Below are 25,143 nucleotides of genomic sequence, written 5' to 3'. Positions count from 1 at the left end.
AAGAGTGTATTGATTTGAAAGCGATACACTAAGCTTTGAACTTGGCTCTGTTTCTAACAAGTAGCCAATGCAGCTGTCGTATGATGCTGGAGATTGGTTTAAATTTGGGAGTACCTGTGTGCAGTCTAACTGCTGTCTAATTTGCACCGGTTGCAACTTGTTTAGTACTCTTTCCTGAACATGAATGAAGAGCCCATTACAGTAGTCAATGCGAGACATGACTAGTGTACTGATAAGGTTCTTGGCGGCGGAAATGGGAAGGTAAGGAAGTAGTTTCTTTATCATTTTAATGGTAAAGAACGATGCAGAGACAACCGAATTTGCATGGTGCATGGACAGTTTATTGTCAAAGGTGACCCCCACATTTCTTACCTTTGCATCTGGTGACGGAGGAGATCCCAACTCTGCTGGCCACCAAATAGGGGACCAAACGGGAAGGAGAGTGCCAAACATCATAACCACCGTCTTATTGGACTAGTCTTTCAAAGAATGGAAGACCACAGTTTATAAAATGTGTACTGAAGGTAGGACATGGCCAATGCACTTAAAGCCTGCTGTACACAGCTGAAGGCCTTGGACAAGGAGCTAACGTGCTGTGTCTGTACTGAGACTGTTGCATATGGCAAAACGTTGTGCACATGTTTCTTGGAGTACAGGTTGAGGGACAGCTAAGCTCTGCACCAATAGTATTTGGGGGGTAGCACAAGGACTTTGCTCAAGTCATGTTTGGGCCTTCCTTCACTCACTATGCAGAGCCGAAAACCCTGCATGGTGGGCAGAGGGGCTTGATATAGAATGTGACTGGAGACAGTCCCTAGACAAAGCCAAAGTGCTGCACAGTGTTTTTATGCTTTGGATAGATGCTAAAGTATATCATTAAAAAACTTAAACAAAATAATGGACGAAACGTTCTTTTGTATGGCTTTTTACTCAGAAGTGAAATTACTTTTGTTATGTGAAAAAAAGTTTATGTTCACAAAAAAACTTACATTGAAGAAATATTACTATACAAAACTTTAAAAAACACAGAAATTCAACAGTTGTAATGTGTGGTGCAACCATGCCCCTCCTTCCCCTGTAACTGTGTAGGACCTCATAAATTATATCTGTCACCAGAATCTTCAGCCACACATGCCATATTTACTTCAGTGAAATTGAGATGGGAGTAGGCCCACTCAGGTTGGCCATACAGGGTCAGGTGCTATACTCGTAGCACACTAGATCTGCCTCATTCACCTCTGTTGGCAGTGGTATTAAGCTTGTGACCTGTTCATAAGTGTATTTGCCTACAGCATGTTGGTTTCAGATGTTGTGAGTTTGGGCTGCAGCATACACTAATGATTAGTGTAAGTCCATGAGCATGTATTTGGGGAATGGAAGTTTATGGTTGCTTTGTTCACCATTGATCTCAAATTCTATGGGCAAGATAGGATGTCCTGGGCATAGGTCATTTCCTATTTTGCTCTCAGGTTGTTTTATTGTTGTGGCAGATGGGCACATCTGCATTTGCCTGTGATTCGCATAGTATTGCATGCAACCAATATAAATCTGGTGTTGCTTTCAGAAGAATAATCAAGAGTAGCAATGGACCTGTCTTGTGTAGTTTTATACCAACGATTTGTGTGCAAGGTAAATATGGGGCACATAGGCAAAGACCAATCCAGTCTTCATAGTTCTAACTATGTTACTTACCTCTCTTGTAGCCACCCAGTCTGAATGTTTTTAAGGTAACAATTGCTATTTTTCTGATCTTTAATCATAAAATCATTCCACAAATATCCTAGGAGGTATTTTGTATTTAAAAGATATTCTTCCTGACATAAACAGTTCAGAAACTGTTGTACACTTCCAGACTAAGGTAAAGTTGCACCCCACATCGTCTGACCTATATTTGTCCCTCCTGTATACTAATTTAACAATCTGTGCTCCTCGAACTTATGCCACAAGCAGGGAAATCTCCTAAAGAAAAGGAAACCAATATGTTACGAGGAACTTACCAAACGTCAGCCATATGTGGAATGTTCAGATCTGCCATATTGAGCTTTGATCCTGGGTGCAAATAAGGACATTTGAGATACATGTTTGAGCAAGGCCTCCTAGGTCCTTCATTATTAGTGGCACCAAAACATTGCGGTTGTTTTCTGGCTCACTGTACAAAACAAAGCAATAATTAAAGACTTTACAAAACAAATTAATAGAAATGTATATCCTCAACAGTGCCATCAAATGTTGTTTGAAAACAAATTCTTGTAACCCAGTCTTGCATCACTAACAATCGGCATTCCAAAATGTTAATTTGTTTGATGATGTCTGTCTAGGTTTGAGAGCTATTGTGACATCTTTCACAAGATGCCATGGCCCATTTAAGTCATTGGCGTTTGCACAATTTCTCTAGATATACGCACACACAGTGCAGGTATGTCTTCACATCATTCAATAATAAAACAAACATTTTTAACAAAAGGACCACAGTAGAGCACATTGACCGTATAAGTATAATTAAGACTTAATCTTTGATGGCTACTCGTCGTTCCAAATAGGGCGAATTTGAACAATTGACTGCACAAGACGGATCTGTCCTGAATATCACATGTGTAACAAGGTTCACTTTAACAAGTCCAATAATAAATACCATGCTATTCAATAATCTTTTTTTACATAAATTGCTGTCGTAAGCAATGCCCTTTGTAAAGCTCTGTAGTTGTATGGAGTTAACTTAATCTCACTTTGATGAAATTCATGTCTGGGTTAACTGGCTTAGTTTCATTATTTTGTTTCAGGGGCTTGCTATGATGCAATGAATAACACGATTTGGACATGTTCTAATGACTACATTGACCAGTGGTGCAATCCAGGGAACCAGGCGTTCCACTATGTCTGTCACCGACTAGGTGTTAGTCATATAATCACTGAACCCAAAGGTGAGTCGCATCGGATATAGCAGTAGGCTAGAGCTGTTGGTCGTTTTAGACTTGCACGTATTGTTGTTATTTTTAGTCTGAATTGTGTTGTATGTGTTTTGAACTGCACAGTTTAATTTATTTTCTATTCAAAATACTGCTATTCCCAGTTTAGATATTTTTGTTTTATAAAGAAATGCTATGTGATGCCAAAACAGTTCACAGCACTGAATCAAACTTGAATTTTTTCATTTAGTCAATAACATTTTCATGTATTCCTTGTTAATTGCTTTATATACAAATCTAGTGGGCTTATAGCTGACTGCTTTATTATACAGAGCCAGTGGTGTTATTTCTTTGCTTTACTGAGCATTGTTGACTGCTTTATTATGCAGTGCCAGTAGGTTTATTCTTTCCTGTTTTATAATACTGTACCAGTAGTCCAACGTTCTCAAATCTTTTAATGCTATGCCCCCTTATTTAAAAAAAAATCATTGAGGTCCCATAGAATGATACACCTGATCACATTTTGTTCAATGCAATTGTCAACTATTAACTTAATTACCATGGCAAATGTGTAATTCCGTTATCACTTTTCAAAATGCAATCAAATGCATGATTGCTAATTTCTGTTAGCAGCCAGTGTATATATATTCACACTGTGATAGTTTATCAGACCATTTGGAATACCAGTGCTTCACACCCCAAAGAATTGGAGCACTACAACTAGTTGTATGACATACAGCACACACGCCAAATAGTCTAATATAACTAGGAGGGCTCCCTCCCCCTAACTGGTCTCCCACCTCAGATCACACAAATGTTCATTTGCCTTCCATTTTCCCCCGAACTGAGTATAAGGATACACAGACACCCATGTTTGACTAAGAGGGTTACAAAGATAAATACAAGCCTTATACATACTTTGATACTCTCATACAGGGACTCGTTGCTCAAAATTCTAGAAACCCAGCAGCTCCCTATATGAGGGACTGCTAGGGCCCCCAGCTTTCCCATGTTCTTCCCTCATCTCTCTCTTACTTGCTGATTGTTCATTGAAGATGGATGGGGGTAATCCCTCACCTGTCTTTTTCTGTATGTTATTATTTTTTTCTTTTTCTTTACAGGTTACAATGCTTGACCCCACAAAGCTTTGTATTTCTGCATACTCATAAGTTTGAACACTATGTGTATATATGTCTTGACTTCAGCTGTCTTTACAAAACCAATAAGAAGATTTTAGCTAAAAAAGTAAAATTGCAGAAATATCATCTTCGTTTGAGTGTCTCTCCATACTTCAACTATTTTGCAGGCTAGATAATGAGAATACCACAGGAAAAAACCTTGGCCATGATTGTCCACCCTTTTTCTTGTTTTTAGATCGATTTTTTATTAAATACAACTTCCAATCATCACAAAACATTAGTATGCATACAGTTCGACCATATGACATCTGGTGCAAATTATGTAGCAGTGAACATGTAATCAATCAATCATTTCAGGTGAACAAACATTATTCCTAGACAATTCCATTTCCAGATAGTCCACTCTTTGAAGGACCGAATGAGCGTTTGACACCACAACACCTCATGCGCAAGACTAGCACTGACAGAAATAATGTTTGGAATGATATTGCACAATATATCACCAGCTATACGGGATCTCAATGGGGAATATCTTTGCCCCAAGTATTGCCTATCTGGATGTTAACCATTTTGAGGAAGAACATATATATAACAACAATGTGTTCCGACTGCATATCAAGCTCTGGCGTCAATACATCGACGACATCTTAATAATCTAGACAGGGAATAACGATACTGCAATTGCCTTTGTTGTTTGACTGAATTCTCAAGATCCATAATTAAAGTTCACTCATACCTTCAGTGTGTTTAATATAGCATTTTGGATTTGCACATTATTGCCACTGAATCTGGATTACACACAAGTGTTCTGCAAACCCACACACAAAACTATGTTACTCTGATTTGATAGCTTAAAAATAAAAAAATTGTAAATTGATACTTGTATAGCGCACTACTCACCCGCAAGGGTCTCAAGGCGCTTGTACGAATACCGCTGTGGAACCCATCCTGGCTTTCCCTGTGTGGCGTCCACTCCTGGGCACCCCCAAGGTGGAGGCCAGGCATCCTTTAGCATTGTGGGGGCCGTTGTGGAGATTAAGCAAGCTATTGCCCAGAGTTGCATAGTGGGACTCCATGATTGGAATAGGCACCGAGGCGAGAATTATCAAGTCCGTGGAATTTTTGAGCCCAAGACCCGCCGAGGCGGGGAATTGAACCCTGGTCCCGGGCCAGACCTCTGCATCAGGGTCTGCCGCTCTAACCATTGAGCCACACTTCTCCATCTTCATCCACGCAGAATCCTCTGAATTATCAGTTCACTTATGTTCTAAACAATACCCTGAATGAATCATCAGGCGGTCCATGAAGAGAGCTCACAACAACTGCAGGGAGACCCTTCTAGAAACACATCCCAAACCAGAATCTGGGAGAATAATCTAAGACTACTTTTTCACACATTTCCAACCAGGTACAGGAACTAAACATAAAACATTGCCAAATGCTAAATACCACTGGGATCAAATGGCAACCCCTGTGCCCCCTCCGCCCCCTCCGCCCAACCCGTGTCTTATTCATTCAAAAGGACACAGAACATAGGAGACATGGTGGCATACTCATATTCCCACCGGAGAAAACCATGGGAGCAGACTGACATTGCACTTTGGGACTCCCACCTGTTGTTGGTCACTACGCTTGCAGAAGATGTACTGTCTGCCCATAAACCCAAGACACAAAAAATATTAACCCCTTGGGCGCTGCCGCGATTCTGCGCCTGTGCGGCCGTTTTTAAGAGTGGGTGGGTTCATGACGGCCCCCAGCCGTCATCAGCACACGAGCACCTTGATGCATGACGGCTGGGGCCGTCATCAGCATGGAAGGGGTTAATGTGGAAATACCCGAGATGTGGGTAATAAGAAGACACATTAATTGTAATAGCACAGGTGTGATTTACATGATTTCATGCTCCTGCAACCTATGGTACATTGCAATGACCACTAGAAAAATCAGGACAAATAAAAATCAAAACAACAAAGAATGTCAGCAAGTCACAAAACACCTGACATCTCATTTTATGGAAGCTAGACACAGATAAAATAAGATTAAATGAGTTGTTTTGGAACAAGTAGTTTACTATTCCACTAACCTGACCATACAGGAAGTCCTTCACATGAAAGTACGGAGATGGGTATATCGCTTGGAAAATCACAAAGTGGGATTAAATGATAAGATTTCATGGCTCTTGGTAGGCAATTAAATAATGGGATAAATATGCACTCTGGGATCCCTAACTGATCAATTTTCCTGTTGAGCCTGGGACTCCCAGGGGAATTTAGATAATTATACATGACAATCAAAACTCCTAAGCCTACTCTGTGTCATTGATACTAATGATTCCCCTCATGACAAAAAATACTGTATACCACAAACAGTTCATATAGTCCAGCAGCTTCCACAATACACATTGCCCACATGAACAACATCGCTTTCTTTAATACCTTCTTATGGGACTTAAATTAAGCTATACCCACTTGGCTCCATTCTTAGGGGCACAGGGTTACTTTCCCTGTGAGCTCTAGTGTTTCGCTCTGCCAGTATTAAACTATAGCTATTGTTCTTTTTGGGCATGCATGCACAGGGTGTCTTTCCCTGCATGGTTTAACATTTTGCTCCTTTGTATGCACTTGTTATAGTGCCACACAACACATGAGGTAGGTCATCTCCCCCAGCACGATCTAGTGTATTTGGGTGCACACTAGGTCACTCAGCATGTTCTTGGACCTGGCCGCAAGCCAGCTCTGAATTTGCCCTCATAAGATGGCCGCTAACATCTAGAAGCAGGGGGCATATTGTATGCAACAGGCAGCAGTTTCCCTTCATGAAGTAAGTGACCATGGACCATAAAAAAATAGGAATTTACATTTTTTCGAGGGATAAGCACCCTATCCTATCTTTCGCATTTATTTACACACAGCGTTTGACTACATGAAGTGCTATCTGTCCCCCTTTATGGAGCACAAGAACCCAAACTAGAGGCAAGAGAACAACAGAAACCTTTCTAAGTGGGGGCAGATGTATACATGTTATGATAAATAGGAGTCCCACTTGTGTTTCTCACGTGTTTACGTTTTTGCAGTGCATCTCAGGCAGACGTGTGCTGCATAGAATTGCTTTATTACACAGACTGGGCCTACAATTTTGCCATACCTCTGCCTCAACATAGCTTTTCCTGCAGGAACTATGAAGTAACTCTGGGATAATATTTTATTTTCTGTATGCTGTGTCATCTTGTATCTTCTGGGTACAACTTTGGCCACAACTGAATTAAATCCACAGGGAGCATCACATTTATAAATTTGATTTTGAATGCATTATTGTGAGTGAGAGTCGCAACAGTAGGGATCTAAGTCCTGAGGAAGGCAGCGGGCCGTCAAGGGGATACTAAGAGAGCTTAAACATGTTGACTACAGGGGTGAGGGAGCAGTGATAACCCTTAGAGTCACTGTGTTCTTGCTTTTAAACATTCAACCTACTATGTAAGTCTTAGAGCCAAGGGAAGAGGCAGTCTGCAGGGGCCTCCTGGCAACAGTCCTCCTCCTCCACCTCTCCTGTCCCCCCCCCCTCCCACCTCCCCCCCACTGGTTCTACAGCGAAGTAGCTCTAGATCTCCCTTCTTGAAGCATGTTGGTCCCATTTTCTATAAAATTGGAAATCTGTTACATCAGATATTTGGGTTTTGAATCTTGTAAAAAATGGGTACACACTTTGCCTCAGAAAGGTGCAATAGAGGGGGTTCCGGAGCAGGAGAGGGGTCAAAGTCAAAAAATCTTGTATAGCGCACATATCACCGTTGGGTCTCAAGGCGCTTGCAGACCCTTTAACTGGCTGAGTTCTGTCTCATTTCACTTAGAGAAAAGCCATGCTTTTAGTTCACTACAGAAACGTCGGTTGTCTGGGATGGATATAAGATGGGGAGGAAGCGGATTCCAAAAATAAGGGGTGAGATAGGAAAAAGATCGGCCACCGTTGTGCACAGTGCGAACCCGCAAGGGAGGAAAGAGGAGCTTAGAACTGGATCTAAGGGTTCTAATGGGTTGGTATTTTTTCTGTTTTTTCCCAAGATAACCAGGACCGGTGCCATAAAAGCTTTTATGTGTTAGGCTTAGGATTTTATACTGCCCTCTCTTCCTAATCAGAAGCCAATGAAGAAGCTTCAAATTGGGGACGGATGGCGACCTAGGAGGCAGATCCAAGATTAATCGGGCTGCCGTGTTCTGCAGAATCTGTAATTTGGAAAAAAGATCTTCATTTATGGAGGCCAATAATGCGTTTCCATAGTCCATGCGACTGACAATGAGGCTCTGCACCAGTGGCTTTCGGGTTTCAATTGGTAGCCATTTAAAGATTTTCCGTAATTTCCGTAAGAGGGCATACACGATTCACATGTGCATTCAAGGAAAGTTTGTTATCAATGGTAATTCCCAGATTGCAGATGGTTTGTTTTGGAGATGGACAGGGGCCGAGTGTCTGGGGCCACCAGCTGCTTGACCAATGATCTTCAGCCTTGCCGAACAGATTGATCTCGGTTTTGCTGTTGTTTAACTGTAATTTATTTTGGCCTATCCAGCTGTCAATGTGGGTCACAGTTTTTAAACCGGATCATAGTATCAGTTGAGTCTGGGCCAAAGGTGATCAGCAGCAGGGTATCGTCTGTGTACGAGACGGCCTCAAACCTGTATGATCTAATGATCTTGGCCAGTAGGGTGACATACAGATTGAAGAGCATGGGGCTCAAGATAGATCCCTGGGGAACTCCAATACATACTGGTCTGCTACATGCAGCCTGTGAGCCTAAGTGCACGGTGGTGAAACGATCCTTTAAATAGTTGTTAAACCAGTCATGAGCCTTCCCTCGGACTTCCCATCCCCCAGAGTCGCTGTAACAAAATATCATGGGAGATGGTGTCGTAAGCGGCCGACAAATCTAAGAGAACCAGCATAGCTGATTACTTTTTGTCCAAGGCCAGCCTGATGTTATCAAGTATTTCAACTACTGCAGTTTCGGTACTATGTGCCGCTCGAAACCCTGATTGAGAGGAATCAAGAAGCTTATGGCTCTCTAAATGATTAGTTAGTTGTTTATTTACCAGGGCCTCAAGAGCTTTACCGAAATAAGGCAGCAGTGAAATGGGGCAGTAGTTTCCAGGTTCGTTTGCATCTAATGTGGGCTTTAGAATGGGTCTGATTTGCGCTATCTTCCAGTTTCTTGGTACAACAGCTTGTTCCAGGGACATATTAAAAATCTCTGTTAACCACGGTGTCAGCTGTAAGGCTATTTTCCTATAGATCCGGGGGGGGAGAGGATCGACAGTAGAGCCAGATTTAATTTTGACCATAACTTCGGACACCTGTTCACAGGTTACTGGTTTAAACTTCATCAGCAAAGGTACTGGTGGATGATTCTTCATAACTGAAGACATAAGGATGTTATTTTCTTGGGGGAAAGATCTATAGATAACTTTAACTTTATCATCAAGCAAGAAAGATATTTTGTCGACCCAATCCTGTGTAGGAGCAACAGAGGGTTTAGTAGCTTCTGGGGAGGTAAACTCTTTTAAAATGTTATATAATTCCTTGCTGGAGTTGGCAGCATTTGCAATCCTCTCTGTTAGATACAGCTTTTTTGCTTGTTTAATGTTATTTAAATATAAACGATGGCTTTCTTTATATTTAGCTCGATCACTGGCGGGTTGTGTTTTCCTCCAGAGACGTTCTGCGGCCCTGTTGGACAGTTTCTCAACTTGTAATGCTGCGGTGAACCAGGGAGATGGTTTACTCCTGGAATTAACTCTTAACATAGGGGCTACTGTGTCCAGAGTGGATGTTATGGCATATTCAAATGCCTTAGTGGCCTCTTCTATGTTATCTGTATCAGGGAGGGCTGCAGTATTGAAGTGAGTAGAAAAAGAAGCAAGGGTGATCTTACGCCAGGGTCTGATGGCAGTACTGTCCTTGTCGCAGCTCACTATATGTTCATCCATAAGAAGACTAAACTTAATTAGATAATGATCGGTCCAAAGAAGCGGCAATGGCTGGCCGACTAGAAGCTTAGTTGAGCTTGTAAATAAAAGGTCTAATGTGTGACCGGCCTGATGGGTTGGGCCAACTACCAATTGTTCCAGCCCTAGTGTCTGTAGTGATGTTATCAATTGTTCAGTGTCCGGGTCCAACAGTAGGTCGACATAATAATTAAAATCTCCAATGAGTATGAAATTATTTGCTCCCAAAACAAAGGGCACAATGAGTTCTATTAACCCATCTACAAAGTTAACTCTATGTCCTGGAGTTCTATAAACTAGGGCTCCTGTTCATGTTTTGGACGACAGTATTGTGAATTTAAGGATCAGGGATGTTACTCAGGTTCTTCTGGCGCTGCAGCAGGAAGACTGAATGTGTCGATCAATTTGCAGAATGCGTTTTCCATATTCCCATCCTGAAGTCACATCGAAAGTATCTCTGTTTTAAGGTGGGATCCCAACACTACCAATTTGCGGTTCTTCAGTTCGGGCTTACTTCTGCACCACGAGTCTTCACAAAGGTGATGGCGGTGGTTGCAGCTCATCTCAGAAGGTTGGGGATCCCAGTATTCCCCCATGTGGACGACTGGCTGCTCAAGGTGGTCTCCAGAGTTGGTGCTGCATGATCTGCAGTTAACGGCCCGACTGTTGTTCGACATGGGTTTTCCGATAAATGTACCCACATCTCAGCTAGTGCCCTCTCAGCACAACCTGTTCATAGGGACAGTACTGGACACTACTGTGAATCGTGCCTTCCCACCTCCACCGAGGATTTCAGACATCCCGGCTATGATTCCGTTGTTTCAAGTAGGAGCGGAATTAACAGTCCTGAAGGTCTTGTGCCTGCTCGTTCTGCTAACTTACTACATACTGTTGGTCAACCATGCACACAGGCCATATGAGGGCCCTCCAGTGGTGCCTCCGCAGGCAGTGGTTTCAACACAACAGAGATCTCAGTGAGGTGGTCAGAATCTCCAGGGACACTGCAGTGAATCTGTTATGGTGGAGTGTTTCAGGCAATATGTCTCAAGGGAAGCCATTTCAACCTCCTCTGGTGGCCACAGTAATAACGGATGCCTCCACTCAAGGGTGGGGTGCTCGTCTGGGGGATCTGGAGTTCAGGGGTCTTTGGTCTTCAGAGGAGAGATTGATTCATATCAATCTACTGGAATTGCGGGCGATACGTTTGGCACTCGAGGCCTTACTTCCCTCGATTCGTGGTCAGTCAGTTCTGGTCCTCACGGACAACACTACCGCGATGTGGTACATCAACAAACTGGGAGGAGTAGGGTTGTATCGTCTCTGCAGAGAAGCTCTGCGGCTCTGGTCCTGTGCCAGGACCATCAGATTTGTTTGATCACAAATCATCTGGCGGAGCACAGAATGTTCGTGCGGACAGTCTCAGTCGGCAATTTTCAGCCAATCACGAGTGGCGTCTTCATCCGAAGGTGGTCCATCAAGTCTTCAGGATGTGGGGGTTTCTTCTGTTGGACCGGTTTGCCACTCACGAGAACGCACACTGCCTGTCATTCTGCAGTCTCCTGTATCCAATGCAGGGGGCATTGGGGAAGCGTTTCAGTTGGATTGGGGCTTGCAACTCCTCTACGTGCTTCCTCCCATTTCCTTGATCCCTCGAGTTCTGAGGAAGATTCGCCCAGACTGGGCCCAATTCATATTGATCACCCTAGATTGGCAGTGAAGGGTGTGGTACACAGACCTCCTTCACCTCTCATCGCACCCTAGACTCCGTCTCCCTCTCAGTGCAGACCTCCTCTCGCAGTCGCAGGGGCAGGTTCCACACCCCCACCTCCAGAGTCTGCACCTTCATGTTTGGAGATTGAAGGGGGCAGCCTGAGTTCTTTTTCTCTCTCCCAGCGGATGTGGTGGATGTTATTTTATCAGCCAGAAGACACTCCACCAAACCTGTTTACTCCTGCAGATGGGCCAGATTTGTGAAATGGTGTGGAGAGAGGTCAATTGATCCTTTGAAGGCCCATTTATCTGATGTGTATAGCTTTTCGCTTTTCCTAGCCCTTCAAGGTTGTGCTGTGGCTACTTTTAAAGGTTACTTGTTGGATTTGTCAGACTTTCGTTGTTTGGCAGACCAGCCTTCATTGTTCAAGTCCCCAATAGTTATGAGGTTCATTAAGGGCTTCGTTAATACATTTTCTCCCACTCCCTTCATTATACTTCAATGGGACTTGAATTTAGTTCTGACTTTCCTGATAGGTTCTCCTTTTGAGCCTCTTCATAGTTGCCCATTGAGGCTTCTCACATTCAAAACTATTTTTCTGGTTGCTATTACCTCTGCCAGGAGGGTAAGTGAATTTCAGGCTCTTAGTTCTAAGCCTCTTTTTACAACCATCCATGCAGACAAGGTGGTTCTTAGGACCAGAGGTGCTCTCCTGCCTAAGGTGGTTACACCTTTTCATCTAGGGCAGTCTATCACCTTACCTACCTGCTATCCTCCCCCTCACCCTTCCAAGGAGGAGAAGTTACTTCAGCGCCATAATCCTCGAAGGGCGGTCATCTTCTTCTTCGACAGAACCAAGGACTTGAGGCAGGACGACCTGCTCTTCGTTGATTATGTGGGACGTCTGAAGGGCAAAGCTGTCTATAAGAGAACGCTTTCGAGGTGGATCCTCTTGTGCATCAAAATCTGCTACACCTTGGCCAAGGAGCCACCTGAGGTATTAGAGCTAATTCTACTAGAGCAAAGTCTGCTTTGGCTAGACGTGTCCCTGTGGTAGACATCTGTAAGGCTGCAACATGGGCCTCCCTCCACACTTTTGTGAAGCATAACTGCGTAGACTCAGAAGTGAGGAGGGACGGCCATTTTCCACTTTCTGTGCTGCAGGACTTTTTTTGGTATGAGTAGGTGTACAGCCTCCGCTAGGAGAGGGACTGCTTAAGGATTCAATTCAAAAGGTGAGGATTCCACAGGCATCACAAGAACAAGTTAATTACCTTCAGTAACGCTTTATCTGATGGATACAGTATCTGCCTGTGGATTCCTCACTGGCTCTCTAATCTCCCCGTTGTCTACCTACGTACACAGAAAAGGTTTTTGTTTTTGCCATTTTTCTATGTCTGTCATTTGCCTTGCTGAGATGCTTGTTTTTAGGAAATGCCTTAGTTTTAGCTGTTCCTGTATTTTTCTGCTTATTTTATTTAAATACTGGGTATATTTGTGTATATATTGTACACTGTGTATACTTGCAATATGTCGTTGGTCCACCCATTTGCCTTGAAGGCATGGGAAAAAATGGGTGGAACTGACGTCAGCACGCCAACGAGGTCCTCTTACGGCTCCGATGACGCCATACGGAGTCGCAAGTGGAGCAGTGCTATTGTGACAACCTCGTCGACGTGGGAGGTCTAAGAAAAAGTTTCTGTGGAATGCTGGCGCAGGGGTAATTCAAAAGGTGAAGAATCCACAGGCAGATACTGTATCCACCAGAAAAAGCGTTACCGAAGGTAAGTAACTTGTTCTTCTATTACCATGCTGTACAATGTGCAGAAAATCATGCCTGCTTGTCAGCAGACTTTTCATCATTGTATTTTGGCATTGCCAAACCCTAGATGATTGTAAGAATCCTCCAGTGGGTGGATGGATGCATGAATTTCTGCAAAGATGAGTGAAAGAATAGTGTTTAGAAGAATGAATGAGCCTGGAAGAAGAAATGTTTCAGTAGTAAGCCAGATCGATTCGCTTTTCTTTTAATTTGAGAAACAACCACACATCACTGTTCCGATTCTCTATTTACACAAGGAAGACACCACATGAACTTCACTTAGTGCTTCACTCTCGCTTCTGCTCACGCAGCTTCTCCTCTTGTGTCCTTTCCTTGCCACCCAGGACAAGCTTACGTTTCCCTACCACTACCAGGCCCTTTACTTTCAGCTCCCTTTGCAAAGGCTGACGGCCCTCGGTCTCTCTGGCCCTTCTCTATTTGTGGTCTAACTGGATGTTAATGAACTGTGTATAATAGGTGTATGCTCTTTATTTTATCCGTTCTTGGACACCTGAATCATTTTGACTTCAAAAACAGCTGTTTACGGTATATTGTCATCCTTTTTCTGCACTCTCTACAGGATATGTGAAATAAACTTTAATCATAATGAAGAATTGCATATTCTCTTTGCATTAAATAGACATCTGTGTTATTGAGAATGTTATAAAGCGTTCCCATTTTTTCTTTTCTTTAGGGGATGCTGTAACCACAAATGATGTGATAAACCAGTTATTACACCACGTTGGCGCCATGAGCATTCACCAACTTAATCTTCTTGCAGCTGGTAACAGTCTGCTAATCACGAATTTTCTGGGAAAGCAACATCCGATTGAGGCACATCACCTTAGCAGTATTTGTGATATTATGGAGAAAGCTATGGTCAATGGAGATACGTGCATTATCCGCTGTATTCTTGTTGTATTTCAGGTAATAGTATTTCTTTCATGGTCTACTTTAGTCACTATATGTTTCAATAAGCATTATCTGATTGTAAGTTATTGAATATTTTTAACATCTTTAAGACGTGAATTGAGATCTGCACCAGAATGCAAAGTGATCCGTCTTTACTTTTAAATTGATTTCCTTTGCCAAGTTAGAATGTCCCACTCACGTTTTTTTTGGCTTGTCAAAGAACGATTGGAACGTCGTTCTTCTGATCATGATTAGAAGCTCATTCTCGGAGTCGGAGTTTCTTTGCTTTGCTCCAATAGGGCTTAATTTGAGTGCACTTGGGTTTTCGCAATTTTTAATTCCTCTAATATTGCATCTTACATAGATTCTTATAAACTAAGTATTTTCTGTCATCGCTTTGTGAATCCCTGATACGGTACTTAAGCTACAGCATCATTAAAATAACATATAAAGAGTGCAGTTGATTTGAGGCTTATCCTCTTCACTGTCAATCTGCACTGTAACCAAAAAAAGGAAGGACAAGGAATTCCCATGCTCTTAGAGACCACCTTACTTCACGTTTTCTACTTCATGTCGAGTGATGGGCAATCACTGTCAGGGCAATTCTCTGGTCATTATTTTCTACTTGCTGTCATGAACTATACACTCTGCAACTTGCCACCATCTGTTCCAAGATTCAGGCAAGTTGTTTCTGTAATTTCACTTTCACCTATGCAGTTTAGTCAAACAGTTGACGCCCCTGCACTGTGTTCTGTGTTTGACTGTGGACTGTTAGGCCAGGTGGATGCCTAACCTTTGAAAATCCTTTCTAAAGTTTGATTCCCTCCAACGCTTGGGTTGGCATTGCATAATCATATGCGAGGCATTGATGATAATGTCTGCCTATTTGGATTGATACTACCTAACAGCTGTTTTTTCTTGAAAGTGTGCCATAGGTATTAGGCATTAAGATTCTGGAACAGGTTTAGGTGCTAATCATACAGGGAAAGGGGGAGACAAAGGTAGAGATGGAGGAATGTTCCCTATTCAGACCTAGAACAATTAGATTTTCAGCTTATTCCCAATTATAAAGAGAAAGATTTCTACACAAAAGAGGACCTAAACCTACAGTCCCTATAGAGCAGAACACACTGTGCAGTAACTACCTTCACCCTTTATTGCTCTGGATAAGGGCAGCCTTTTTGGCTCCCATCCAGGGGATGATCAGTGATTTATAGGTAGATTTTCAATCTCTGTATCTGGCATGCAATTATACACTACAAATAGCTTCTCGCTAAGTGTCAGCCTCACCATACTCCGGATACGTGGAAATGATGATTTTGGAGCTGATAAGAGGCATAATTGCGTCAACCCTGATAAAATCAGGGCGTGCATTTTTTGATTGGAAAAATTAAATAGTCCATGCAGAGGACACCACAGAGCCACCACTGTTGGAACCAATCACTGGATGGAACCTCAAAGTTACATTCCCCGAGTGAACATGCAGATTGCATGATGGTGAAAGAGAAAAAAACTTCTTACCCTGAAAGTACTCAAAATTAAATCATGAACAGCCCAGATTCCACCCGCGCGTGCTGTCAATCACTGTTGGGGGGGGGGGGGGGGGATGGCCCTGAGTGGTCCCCCTCGTTGCCCGGCTGGTTCTCCTCCCTCTGGAGGGCCCGTTGCTGGAGCCACCTCCCCTCCCGAGCTGGCAGGGCCCTGATACCGTGCTCTGGCCATGAGACGGCCCCTGGGTTGAGGTTAACCCGGCGCTCCATATCGGCTGCAGAACCGAGCGGCGGTGAACTCACGGCGGATCCTCCACCGCCTTGGTGGCCATAGTTGGGCCGGGGAGACTGCGTTGGAGTGGGCGCAATGGAGGACCCTCCCTTCCCTACTGCTACATCCTGATTCCCCTCCCCCCCAGGCCGCATCAACAACTGAGGACCTGCTGTTGGGGCTTTCGACAGCACGCACCGAGCAGCACCGGTTTGGCTCTTTGGGATGGCTCGTTGGTCCGCACTTGGGACCCTGGGCAGTGGCTTGGGTGGCGGCCCCCTCCCTCACACCTTTGCACCCAGAAATCTTGACTCTGGCAGCGGGGCGACTTGTTACCAGAAGTGAAGGGCCACGACCTCGACCAGTGGGGCCCTGCCTGTGGCCTGGCCTATAGTCACCTTACCTTCCCCCTCTCCCACCTCCCCCCCGCCCCCGCCCCCCGAAGACCCACTCTGCCTGAGACAGCGGACACGGCCGCATACATCGGGCGGCGGCGATCTGACCCTTCTTTTGCCTCGGCGTTGGTTGCCCCACCTGCTTGCTCTGGGCCGCCTACAGGGGCTCGCAGGTTACCCTCACTGCGAGATCCACCTACAGGGTACCCGGGTGCCGCAGCTCCTTGGGGTGCTACCTTGGGCAGGACGGACTGGTCGGCAAAGGCTCCCGCCACCCAAACCAAAATGGACCGTTTCACCATCCTAGAAGCAGGCGCACCTGGGGCAACCGCGGAACAGGAGCCACCGCCCTCAGCGGAGTGGTCTACTATCCTGCAAGCCATCCACGCTTCGCAAACCTCGGTGGAGGGCAAAATCGCTGAGGTGTGCATAGACATGACTCTTATCCGGCAAGATCTCCGAAACGCCCACGCCCGAATCAAGGAAATTGAAACCAGTATCTCCACCGTGGGAGATACAGCAGCTCAAAGGGCAGGTGACCCGCCTTCAATCCCACACTCAGGAGCTGTACCTTCGGGCAGAGGACGCAGAGAACAGGTCCAGACGCAATAATCTCCGCCTGGTGGGTTTCCCGGAGGGGGCGGAGCAGGGCTGCACGGCGGACTTTCTGGCGAAATGGCTCAGATCATGGGTCCCTGAGGGCTCTCTCTCTCCTTGATTCGCGATTGAGCGGGCCCATCGGTCCCTGGCCCCTAAACCTCCTCTGGGTGCGGCCCCCCGTCCAATCATAATGCGGGTCCTTAACTTCAAAGACCGGGACGCCATCCTGTCGGAGGCCCGCAAACAGCGCGATTTTTGTGCAGTAGCCGCTGCATTCATGATTTTCCTGGACTACACCCGCGAGATCCAGAGCCAGCGCCGCTCCTACAACAACGTTAAAAAAAGCTGAAGGTGCTCAATATCCAATACCGGCTCCTTTTCCCGGCACGCCTGCGAGTGGTATTCGCCAACAAGACCTTGTTCTTCGACAGCCCAACAGAGGCCTGGACCTGGGCGACTGAGCAACGCCCGTTGCATGCTGATGACCGAGCTCCGCACCGGGGCGGACCTGCTCGCCTCTCGACTCCCTGGTCCCAATGCAACCGCTCCCGTAGGCGCCGTGGACCGAGGCGGACCCGCTCGGACTCCCCACCGGGCCGTCCCTTCAGCCGATACTGCTCAGATGAACCCTTAACTGGGAGACGCTCTGTGTCATCTGACCATTTGGCTGATGGGGGCGCTTCGCCCCGACCCTCCTTGCATGTTCTCCCGGACACAGACCTCTCATGCAGCCCAATGTTCTTGAAATACGCTGCTTGAACTCACCTCTGCTTGCCGGGCTTGGCTCTGCGGCCGGAGGATATGCCTGGTCTTGTCATATTCCTTTCCTACCTGATGGACTCGTTTAAGCACGTCCTAAAATGAGGAGGGGCCCTCTACACTTTCCCATTCCCAAGAGTTTTAGTTTGGTTGTTCACTCTCTGGTTTGTTATTAGGGCGACAGATGCTTCCGTTCCTGAAGTGGTGGGTGGGGGTGTTGGGGTGGGACCGTTGCCCGAGTTTGTTCCTCAATTTTGTGTTTTCTGTTTTACAGTTCTATTACACCCGCATTCATGAAGCACCATGACGTACACCCGATAAGACAGACAGACTGGACCTCCACTTTCATACTTTTAGTCTCACTGTTAACCCGAGCACCATGTCAGACATACCATTAATAAACACCCCCCTCCCCATCATGTCCTGGACCGTTAATGTCCTCCTGGACTGCTCTAAGCGCATGGCTGTCCTCAGATACTCGCGCTGAGGGGCGGACATCTTACTCTTACAGGAAACCCACCAACTGGGTAATCACTGCCCCTTCTTAACGCGGTACAGCTATGATAGAGTGTGGCACTCTGGGTTTACAAGGGGTTTCCAGAGGGGTAGCGATCCTGGTGAGACGTTCCCTTCCTCTGGTGACTGTCCAGACGTCTGTTGATGCCCAAAGCACTTTCGTGGCCCTCAGTGGCATACTAAACTGCAACTCTCTTAATCTGGTGTCCCTTTACTCTCCCCCCTCGATGCTGACGACAATTCTAGCTAAATCTGTTGACCTCCTGGCGTCTCTGCACTCCAGTCCCACATTCCTTGGGGGTGACTTTAATGCGATCTCATCACATGATCTTGACACAACAGGCCCTCCATCCCCTGGTAGAATTGCACAAGCCAAGCAGCTGAGGACTTGGTCTGCATCACTAGGTTTATGAGACGCCTGGTGACTATGGCACCCTCACCCTAATTAATTTACACACACCTCAGCGGCTCACCATTCACAGGCACGCATTGATGCCATTTTTGTTCCTTCAACAGTCTGTCTTCTGATTCAGGACGTCTCGCTTCTTCCGAGAGGTATCTCTGACCACACGCCAGTGATGATCCGTACATGTCATACCCCCCCCCCCCCCCCCCCCCCCCACCTCTGTCCCGCAAACATGGAGGTTAAATGCCTGGTTTCTTCAAGACAGGGATTTCAGGAAGGTGGTGAAGTGGGAGCTAAAACAGTACTTTCTCTCTATCGAGGGCTCTGTGTCCTCCCCGGGCACCATATGGGAGTCTGGCAAGGCTACGATTAGGGGGTTTCCAAAGGGCCAACTCAAGCTCCAACGACAAACCCAACGGGAACAGATTACCTCACGGGAGGCGCAAGCCCTGCACCTCGAACGTGCTGTGGCTTGATCCCTAGATGCCTCGGACACAAGACTTTTGACCCGACTCCGATCGGAGATCAAGCAGCTGTCGCTGGACGCGGACAAACTCCTTTGGCGCTCCTCCGTGGCCAGGGTATAAGGATGGGGTGAGAAGAATGGCTCGCTACTTCACCGCCTGGCTATGTACCCAAGGGCGAACCGCATAATCCCTGAAATAGCGGTACCAGATGGGTCACTATGTTGTGCCCCAATGGAAATGAAGCAGGCCTTTGCCGCCTACTACCGCAGGCTATACGAGGCCCGAGCCCCAACCCTGTCTCTTACAGACCTGAAGGACGTGGAGGGTGGCCGCCTTCCGTGTGTGGATGCTGCCACTCAAGCTGATTTGGACCGCCCCATTTCCCGTGAGGAAATCGGAGACTCAATCGGTCTTGTTTCATCTGGCAAGACACCAGACCCAGAAGGCCTTCCTCAAGAATATTATGCCCACTACTGGGACGTTCTCATCCCCCACCTAGACGCACTGTTCCGCGAAGCCGTGGAGAAGGGCTCCTTCCCTCAGGAAACGGGCATAGCCAACATTGTGGTCCTTCCGAAATCCCAGCCTCCCTTCGCCGCAGTGCGCAGACTTCTGCCCCATCTCCCTCATTAACACTGAGGCCAAACTGTTCGCCACCCTCCTTGCCCAGCGTCTCAAACCCCATCTGTCTACGTTGGTCCACCCGATCAATGTGGGTTTATGCCCACTCGCGTCATCCGACATTGCCTCCACAGACTGTACTCTGCATTGGGCATCGCCACCTCCTCACCCTATACCTTGCGCTTCTCCTGGTAGACTTTGAGAAGGCCTTCGACTCGGTGGACTGCGGCTTCCTTCAAGATGTTCTTGACATGATGGAACTTGGTCCCAGCTTTCGGGCCATGGTCAAGGTTCTGTACGCCCTCCAGAGGGCTCGCGTTCTAGTCTACGGGGTCCTGTCGGAGCCCTTCTCGGTCTGCAGAGGGACGAGACAGGGTTGTCCCCTTTCCCCCCTGCTTTTTGCCTTAGTGATGGAGCCCTTGGCGTCCTTGATGCGGGCTTGCGACCAGATGCGGGGATCGGAATGGCCCAGCGCCGAACCGGATAAAATCACCCTCCACGCGGATGACGTCCTCATCTACTTGGCATATCCTGCCCGGTCTGGCCCCCATTGTCTTCATATCTTGCAGTCCTTCGAACAGGCCTCAGGCCTCCGTTTAAATCCCAACAAATCGTTCCTGGTCCCCCTCCACCTCTCAGGGGAATGCTTTGACTGGCAGTCAGAAATACCTCTACGTCGTCAATCATGCAAATATCTGGGGATCTGGGTGGCCTTGTTGCCTGAGCTCAGCTGGGCCCTCAATGTTACTCCAGTGGTGAAGCAAGACAAGGCGGACTTCCAGCGGTGGCAGTCGTTGCCCCTCAACCCCATGGGGAGGGTGGCCCTTTTTAAGATGATGGTTCCTTTACATGCTTCAGAACACCCCCATGTGCTTTCCCAGGGCTTGGTTCCGCGAACTTGACGCCTTAGCCAGCAAGTTCTTATGGGGGAAGGGTAGGTTTAGGTTAGAGTTCAGCACTTGCAGGATCCCCTCATATGACTGGGGTTTGGGGATGACCCACCATTATCTATACTATTTAGCCACGCAACTTCTCTACATACATGACTGGTTCAATGGGGGTAGTCCGATCCAGCCTATAGGCTCGAGCTTGGGGAGCTGGATCTCGCCAGAATCCAATCCTTTCTATATGAAACCCCGATTTCTTCCCATCTCCTGGAAGTGACGCGTTCTGTGTTACTGGCCTGGCGGATAGCACTGCGGCACACCAACTGGACACACACTTTGACCCATTGTACACCCCTGTGGCACGGGACCCGGCTCAGAGGAGTGACCGGGCTTCGGGGCTTTGAAGCTTGGGACCTCATAGGCATCACGCAGCTGGGGGATGTTTGGGTGAGAGATCATATGCGCTCCTTTGAAGATCTCCAAAATAGGTACTCGCTGCACCACTCGCAATTCTTTCGCTACCTCCAACTGCCCGCCTGAAGCCCAGATTATGTTCGGGGACCTGGGGAAGGGTGGCATTTCCCGCACACTGATTAACAATACCCCGACTTCCTTGGACCGACTGCGCTCGCAATGGGAGGACTGGGTGAGCCCCTTGGATTAGAAGACTGGCAAGACGCCTTCATGACTCCTAGAATGGTCACCGCCTCCGCTAGGCTGCGCTTGGTGCAGCTCTACTATATAAATGCCACAGAAGTTGCTGAGGAAGCTGCAGGTCGTGCAGAACGACGCAGCTAGACTGATTTTTTCTCTACCGAGAAATTCACATGCAACCCCACTTCTTTGGAAGCTGCACTGGCTGCCTGTGAAGCTCAGGGTTCAGTTCAAATGTCTGGCTGGCCCATAAGGCACTCTTTGGTAAAGCCCCAAAGTACATTAAGCAGCGCCTGAGGAGGTATGTTCCCGGCAGAACTTTGCGCTCAGGTCAGGCCTCCAATCTGACTCAACCCAAATTTAAACTAAAAACTAAAGGAGGCAGAGCTTTTTTCTGTGATTCTTCCGCAACTTTGGAATGAGTTACCGGCCAGTCTGAAGGAAGATTCACCGCTACTTTCCTTCAGGAAGAAACGGAAGACGTACTTATTTAAAAAGGCAATACTTCCGGCCTAATCAGAGATGGCAGAGGGTTTCGGGGTGACAGTATTTTATGTTCTTTCTGTTTAAGCGCTTAGAGACCGGTGGTGATAGGTTATGTTATGTTATAAAGGTTTTGTATAGCGCCTATCTCACCTCGTACGCCTTCATCGCGCAGGGCTTAGTCCATCCTCAACCTGAACCAGATGTGGCCATGACCCTGCTGACTTCCTCCACATGGTTTGGGCCTGTCCCCTCTTGGCAGGATTTTTCAAGGGCATCGAAGAACTCTGAGGTTCTAGGGTGGGGGATTCCACACGACCCTAAGCACACGATCTTGGGCATCACTGATTGGCTGGACGGGTCACGCAACGAAAAACTGTCACAACAGCTGTGGTGGTAGCAAAAAGAGACATTGCGGCCTCCTGGAAATGCTCTGAGACCCCAAATGTGGGACGTTGGCGGAATGGGGTAGACTGGTGCGCCGCACAGGAGAAAGTTATGTATGCGGCACGTGGTTGCCCCAAGAAATACCGCAGAATTTGGGGGAAGTGGCTGGGATCTAATCATGGGGGGTTTGACTGTTTCCATCTCATTTTTGCTTTATTAATGTCTGTACATTGGGTAAAGAGAATTTGTGATTGTAATCCTCAATTATTGAAATCTAGTGCTGATTGGCTGGTGCACTCCTTCTGTAAACTGAATAAAAATGTGTTTATCAAAAAAAACATTCATCTACAGTGACCTGTTATTTTTAATGTGTTCCACAATACAGTCATTATGGCTCCTTCACTACCTTTGCTACCACCTGTCTTATCTGAGTATTACTAAGGACCCTTCTACCGCTCCAGTATCTTTTTATGTAAGAAGTGTGTCCGATTTTTCCTTAAGGAGAAGTAGTGTGGCTCACTGGTTAGAGGCGGCAGACCCGAGAGCAGAGGACGGCCCGGGACCAGGGTTCGATTCCCGGCGCGGCAGGTTTCTGGACCAGGGTCAGCGGACTCGATAATTCTCTCGCCTCGGTGCCCACTCTGATCAGCGATCACACTCGGCAACTCTGGGCATTAGCTTGCCTCATCTTCACTAACGGCCCCACCAGACCGCTGGGGATGCCTGGTCTCACCCTGGAGATACCCATTAAGGGACCATCTCTCAGGGAAGCCAGGAAGGGTTTTGCAGCGGTCGAAGCGCCTTGGGACCCTACGGGTAAGTAGTGCGCTATATAAATGCCTATACATTTACATTTACATTTACATTTATTCCAGATGCCACAACTAGTGGTGAGGTTCATTGTCTGTTCTCCACATAAGAAGCAGAAGTGGGTAGTGATTGAGAATCCCCTGATTATGATATTAAAAAGGAGACTCTGTATCCAAGTGATTCCAGGCTGATGCAATGGAAAACCTGAATTTAGTTTCACATGCATAACCTGCTTTTATTGAGTTATGTCGATAACAGCTTATTCTGTATCAGTAAAAAAAACTACTTGCTATATTTATCTTTGCTTGTTAAATATTACCTTGGAAAACAAGAGGGAGAGTGAGGAGTTGCGTCCGTAGTGGTCGGACGGGGAATACTCCTGATTCCCTGGTCACGGTTCAAAAGAACAAATGGAGGAGTACTACCCGATGAGGGTAACAGAAGGCTTTTGTCTAAACTCAGGAAACAATGTTCCTTTGTTAATAAACCCCTCACTCACCACCTAGTGGTGACTTGCTTCATCATCGGGGCCCACCCAAGTGACCTAGCGTCACTTGGGTGTGCTTCAACACCTGCAATTGCAGTGGAGCAGGTAGTGAGGTGTGGGGTGCGAACAAAAAAAGTGTCAATGTTAAAATTGTCCTGGTTAATGCTTTTATACAATGTTTAATAAAAAAGTAACTGGACAAAATTAAAAATATAGGTGAGATAGTAGTAGGGAAGTTACGACCTACTTATCTCTGTTTATGTGTTGGTCGACATGTTTCTACCATAAGGGGAAAATCCCCGGTATTCCTCAGGACCAAAACAAGGAAGTGGGTGGTATGTGCCCCCTAAAAGACACACCCAGCCCTAATCCCTTGGTCATCCAGAAGAAAAATATACTCCTGGGTAAGCACGCCTAGGTTTAAGGGTGCTAAAAACAATGCTGGGGCTCTGGTCGAGCTGCATCAAGCAGGAGTAGGGCGCTACACCGGTAACAACATAATAGTTGCGTGTGGCGAAATCAGGCGGATCACCTACTTCTCCGTCCTCGCTGCTTGGTACCTCCTTCAAGCCACAGTTAAAGCCTTCAGGATTAAAATGTTGGTTAGAATATACAAAATGTCTTGTTGAAACGATTATAGTTATGTGTCTCTTCCCATCTTAGTCTACCATGGTTACTTCGTCCTGAGACAAAGAAAATGGTCCAGTAACTACAGTAAAAATCATATTTTAATGTGTGCTTTTCTCTCACATTGGTGGTACTTTCGTTATAGCATATAATGATCTACGTAATTGTGAAAAATTAAAAGCATTTCTTTTCTTCAATGCTGTTGGAGAATTCCTTGTCAGGCTTTCAGATCAGACCCAAAAAAGGCAGGCCAGCTGACTTTGTTTAACTTGAAAGTAGCCACTTTGGTACAGCAGTTTAGGTCTTTCGAAGTGACCCTGTATGTCTATGCAGATGTTATTCAACTTGTCAGACTTTGCAGTGAAAGGGGAATCGCACTAAATCAGTTTAAAGGCTGTCTTAAAGCTATAGCTAATCATATGGATAGGAATTCTTCTTGCCTTAACTCTAACAAAACGGAAATATTAATATTTGGCAATAAGCTTTTGAATGAGTCTGACTTACATGTGGCTGAATGAACTCAGTACCTCCAATAACCCCAGTGACACGTTCTAATAACTTTGAAGGTCAAGTGGGTGTCAAAGACAACCCCAACGTCCTATTAAGGCCCTAGGAATCAAAGGCTATAGAGCATTCAGAGCGCAGCTGTTATTTAGTCCTTGTTCTCAGCGAGGCGGCTTCCATTACTTTATGCCATCCAACTCTATATTTGGTTAAGGCTCCCTCATTATCTGGACTCTCATGAAGAGGTAAGTTCTTAAAAGACACCTCCAGATGTTCACTGATGACTGACTTGC

At 46.2% G+C, this 25,143-nt stretch overlaps 1 protein-coding gene across 1 annotated transcript in view; it reads left to right on the top strand.

Annotated features, from left to right (window-relative positions):
• The window catches only part of HECTD4 (HECT domain E3 ubiquitin protein ligase 4), a 2,691,195-nt gene that overhangs the window by 363,323 nt on the left and 2,302,729 nt on the right, over positions 1–25,143 (top strand). The window contains exons 11-12 of the mRNA XM_086943079.1: positions 2,781–2,921; positions 14,269–14,501. Coding sequence (XP_086799205.1) covers positions 2,781–2,921; positions 14,269–14,501 — 374 coding nt within the window. The remainder of the gene's footprint in view (positions 1–2,780; positions 2,922–14,268; positions 14,502–25,143) is intronic.

This window comes from Lissotriton vulgaris, chromosome 11, assembly GCF_964263255.1.
Source record: "Lissotriton vulgaris chromosome 11, aLisVul1.2, whole genome shotgun sequence".
NCBI lineage: Eukaryota > Metazoa > Chordata > Amphibia > Caudata > Salamandridae > Lissotriton > Lissotriton vulgaris.
Note: the sequence above shows the minus strand (reverse complement) of the source record. Positions and strands in the feature narration are given on the sequence as shown.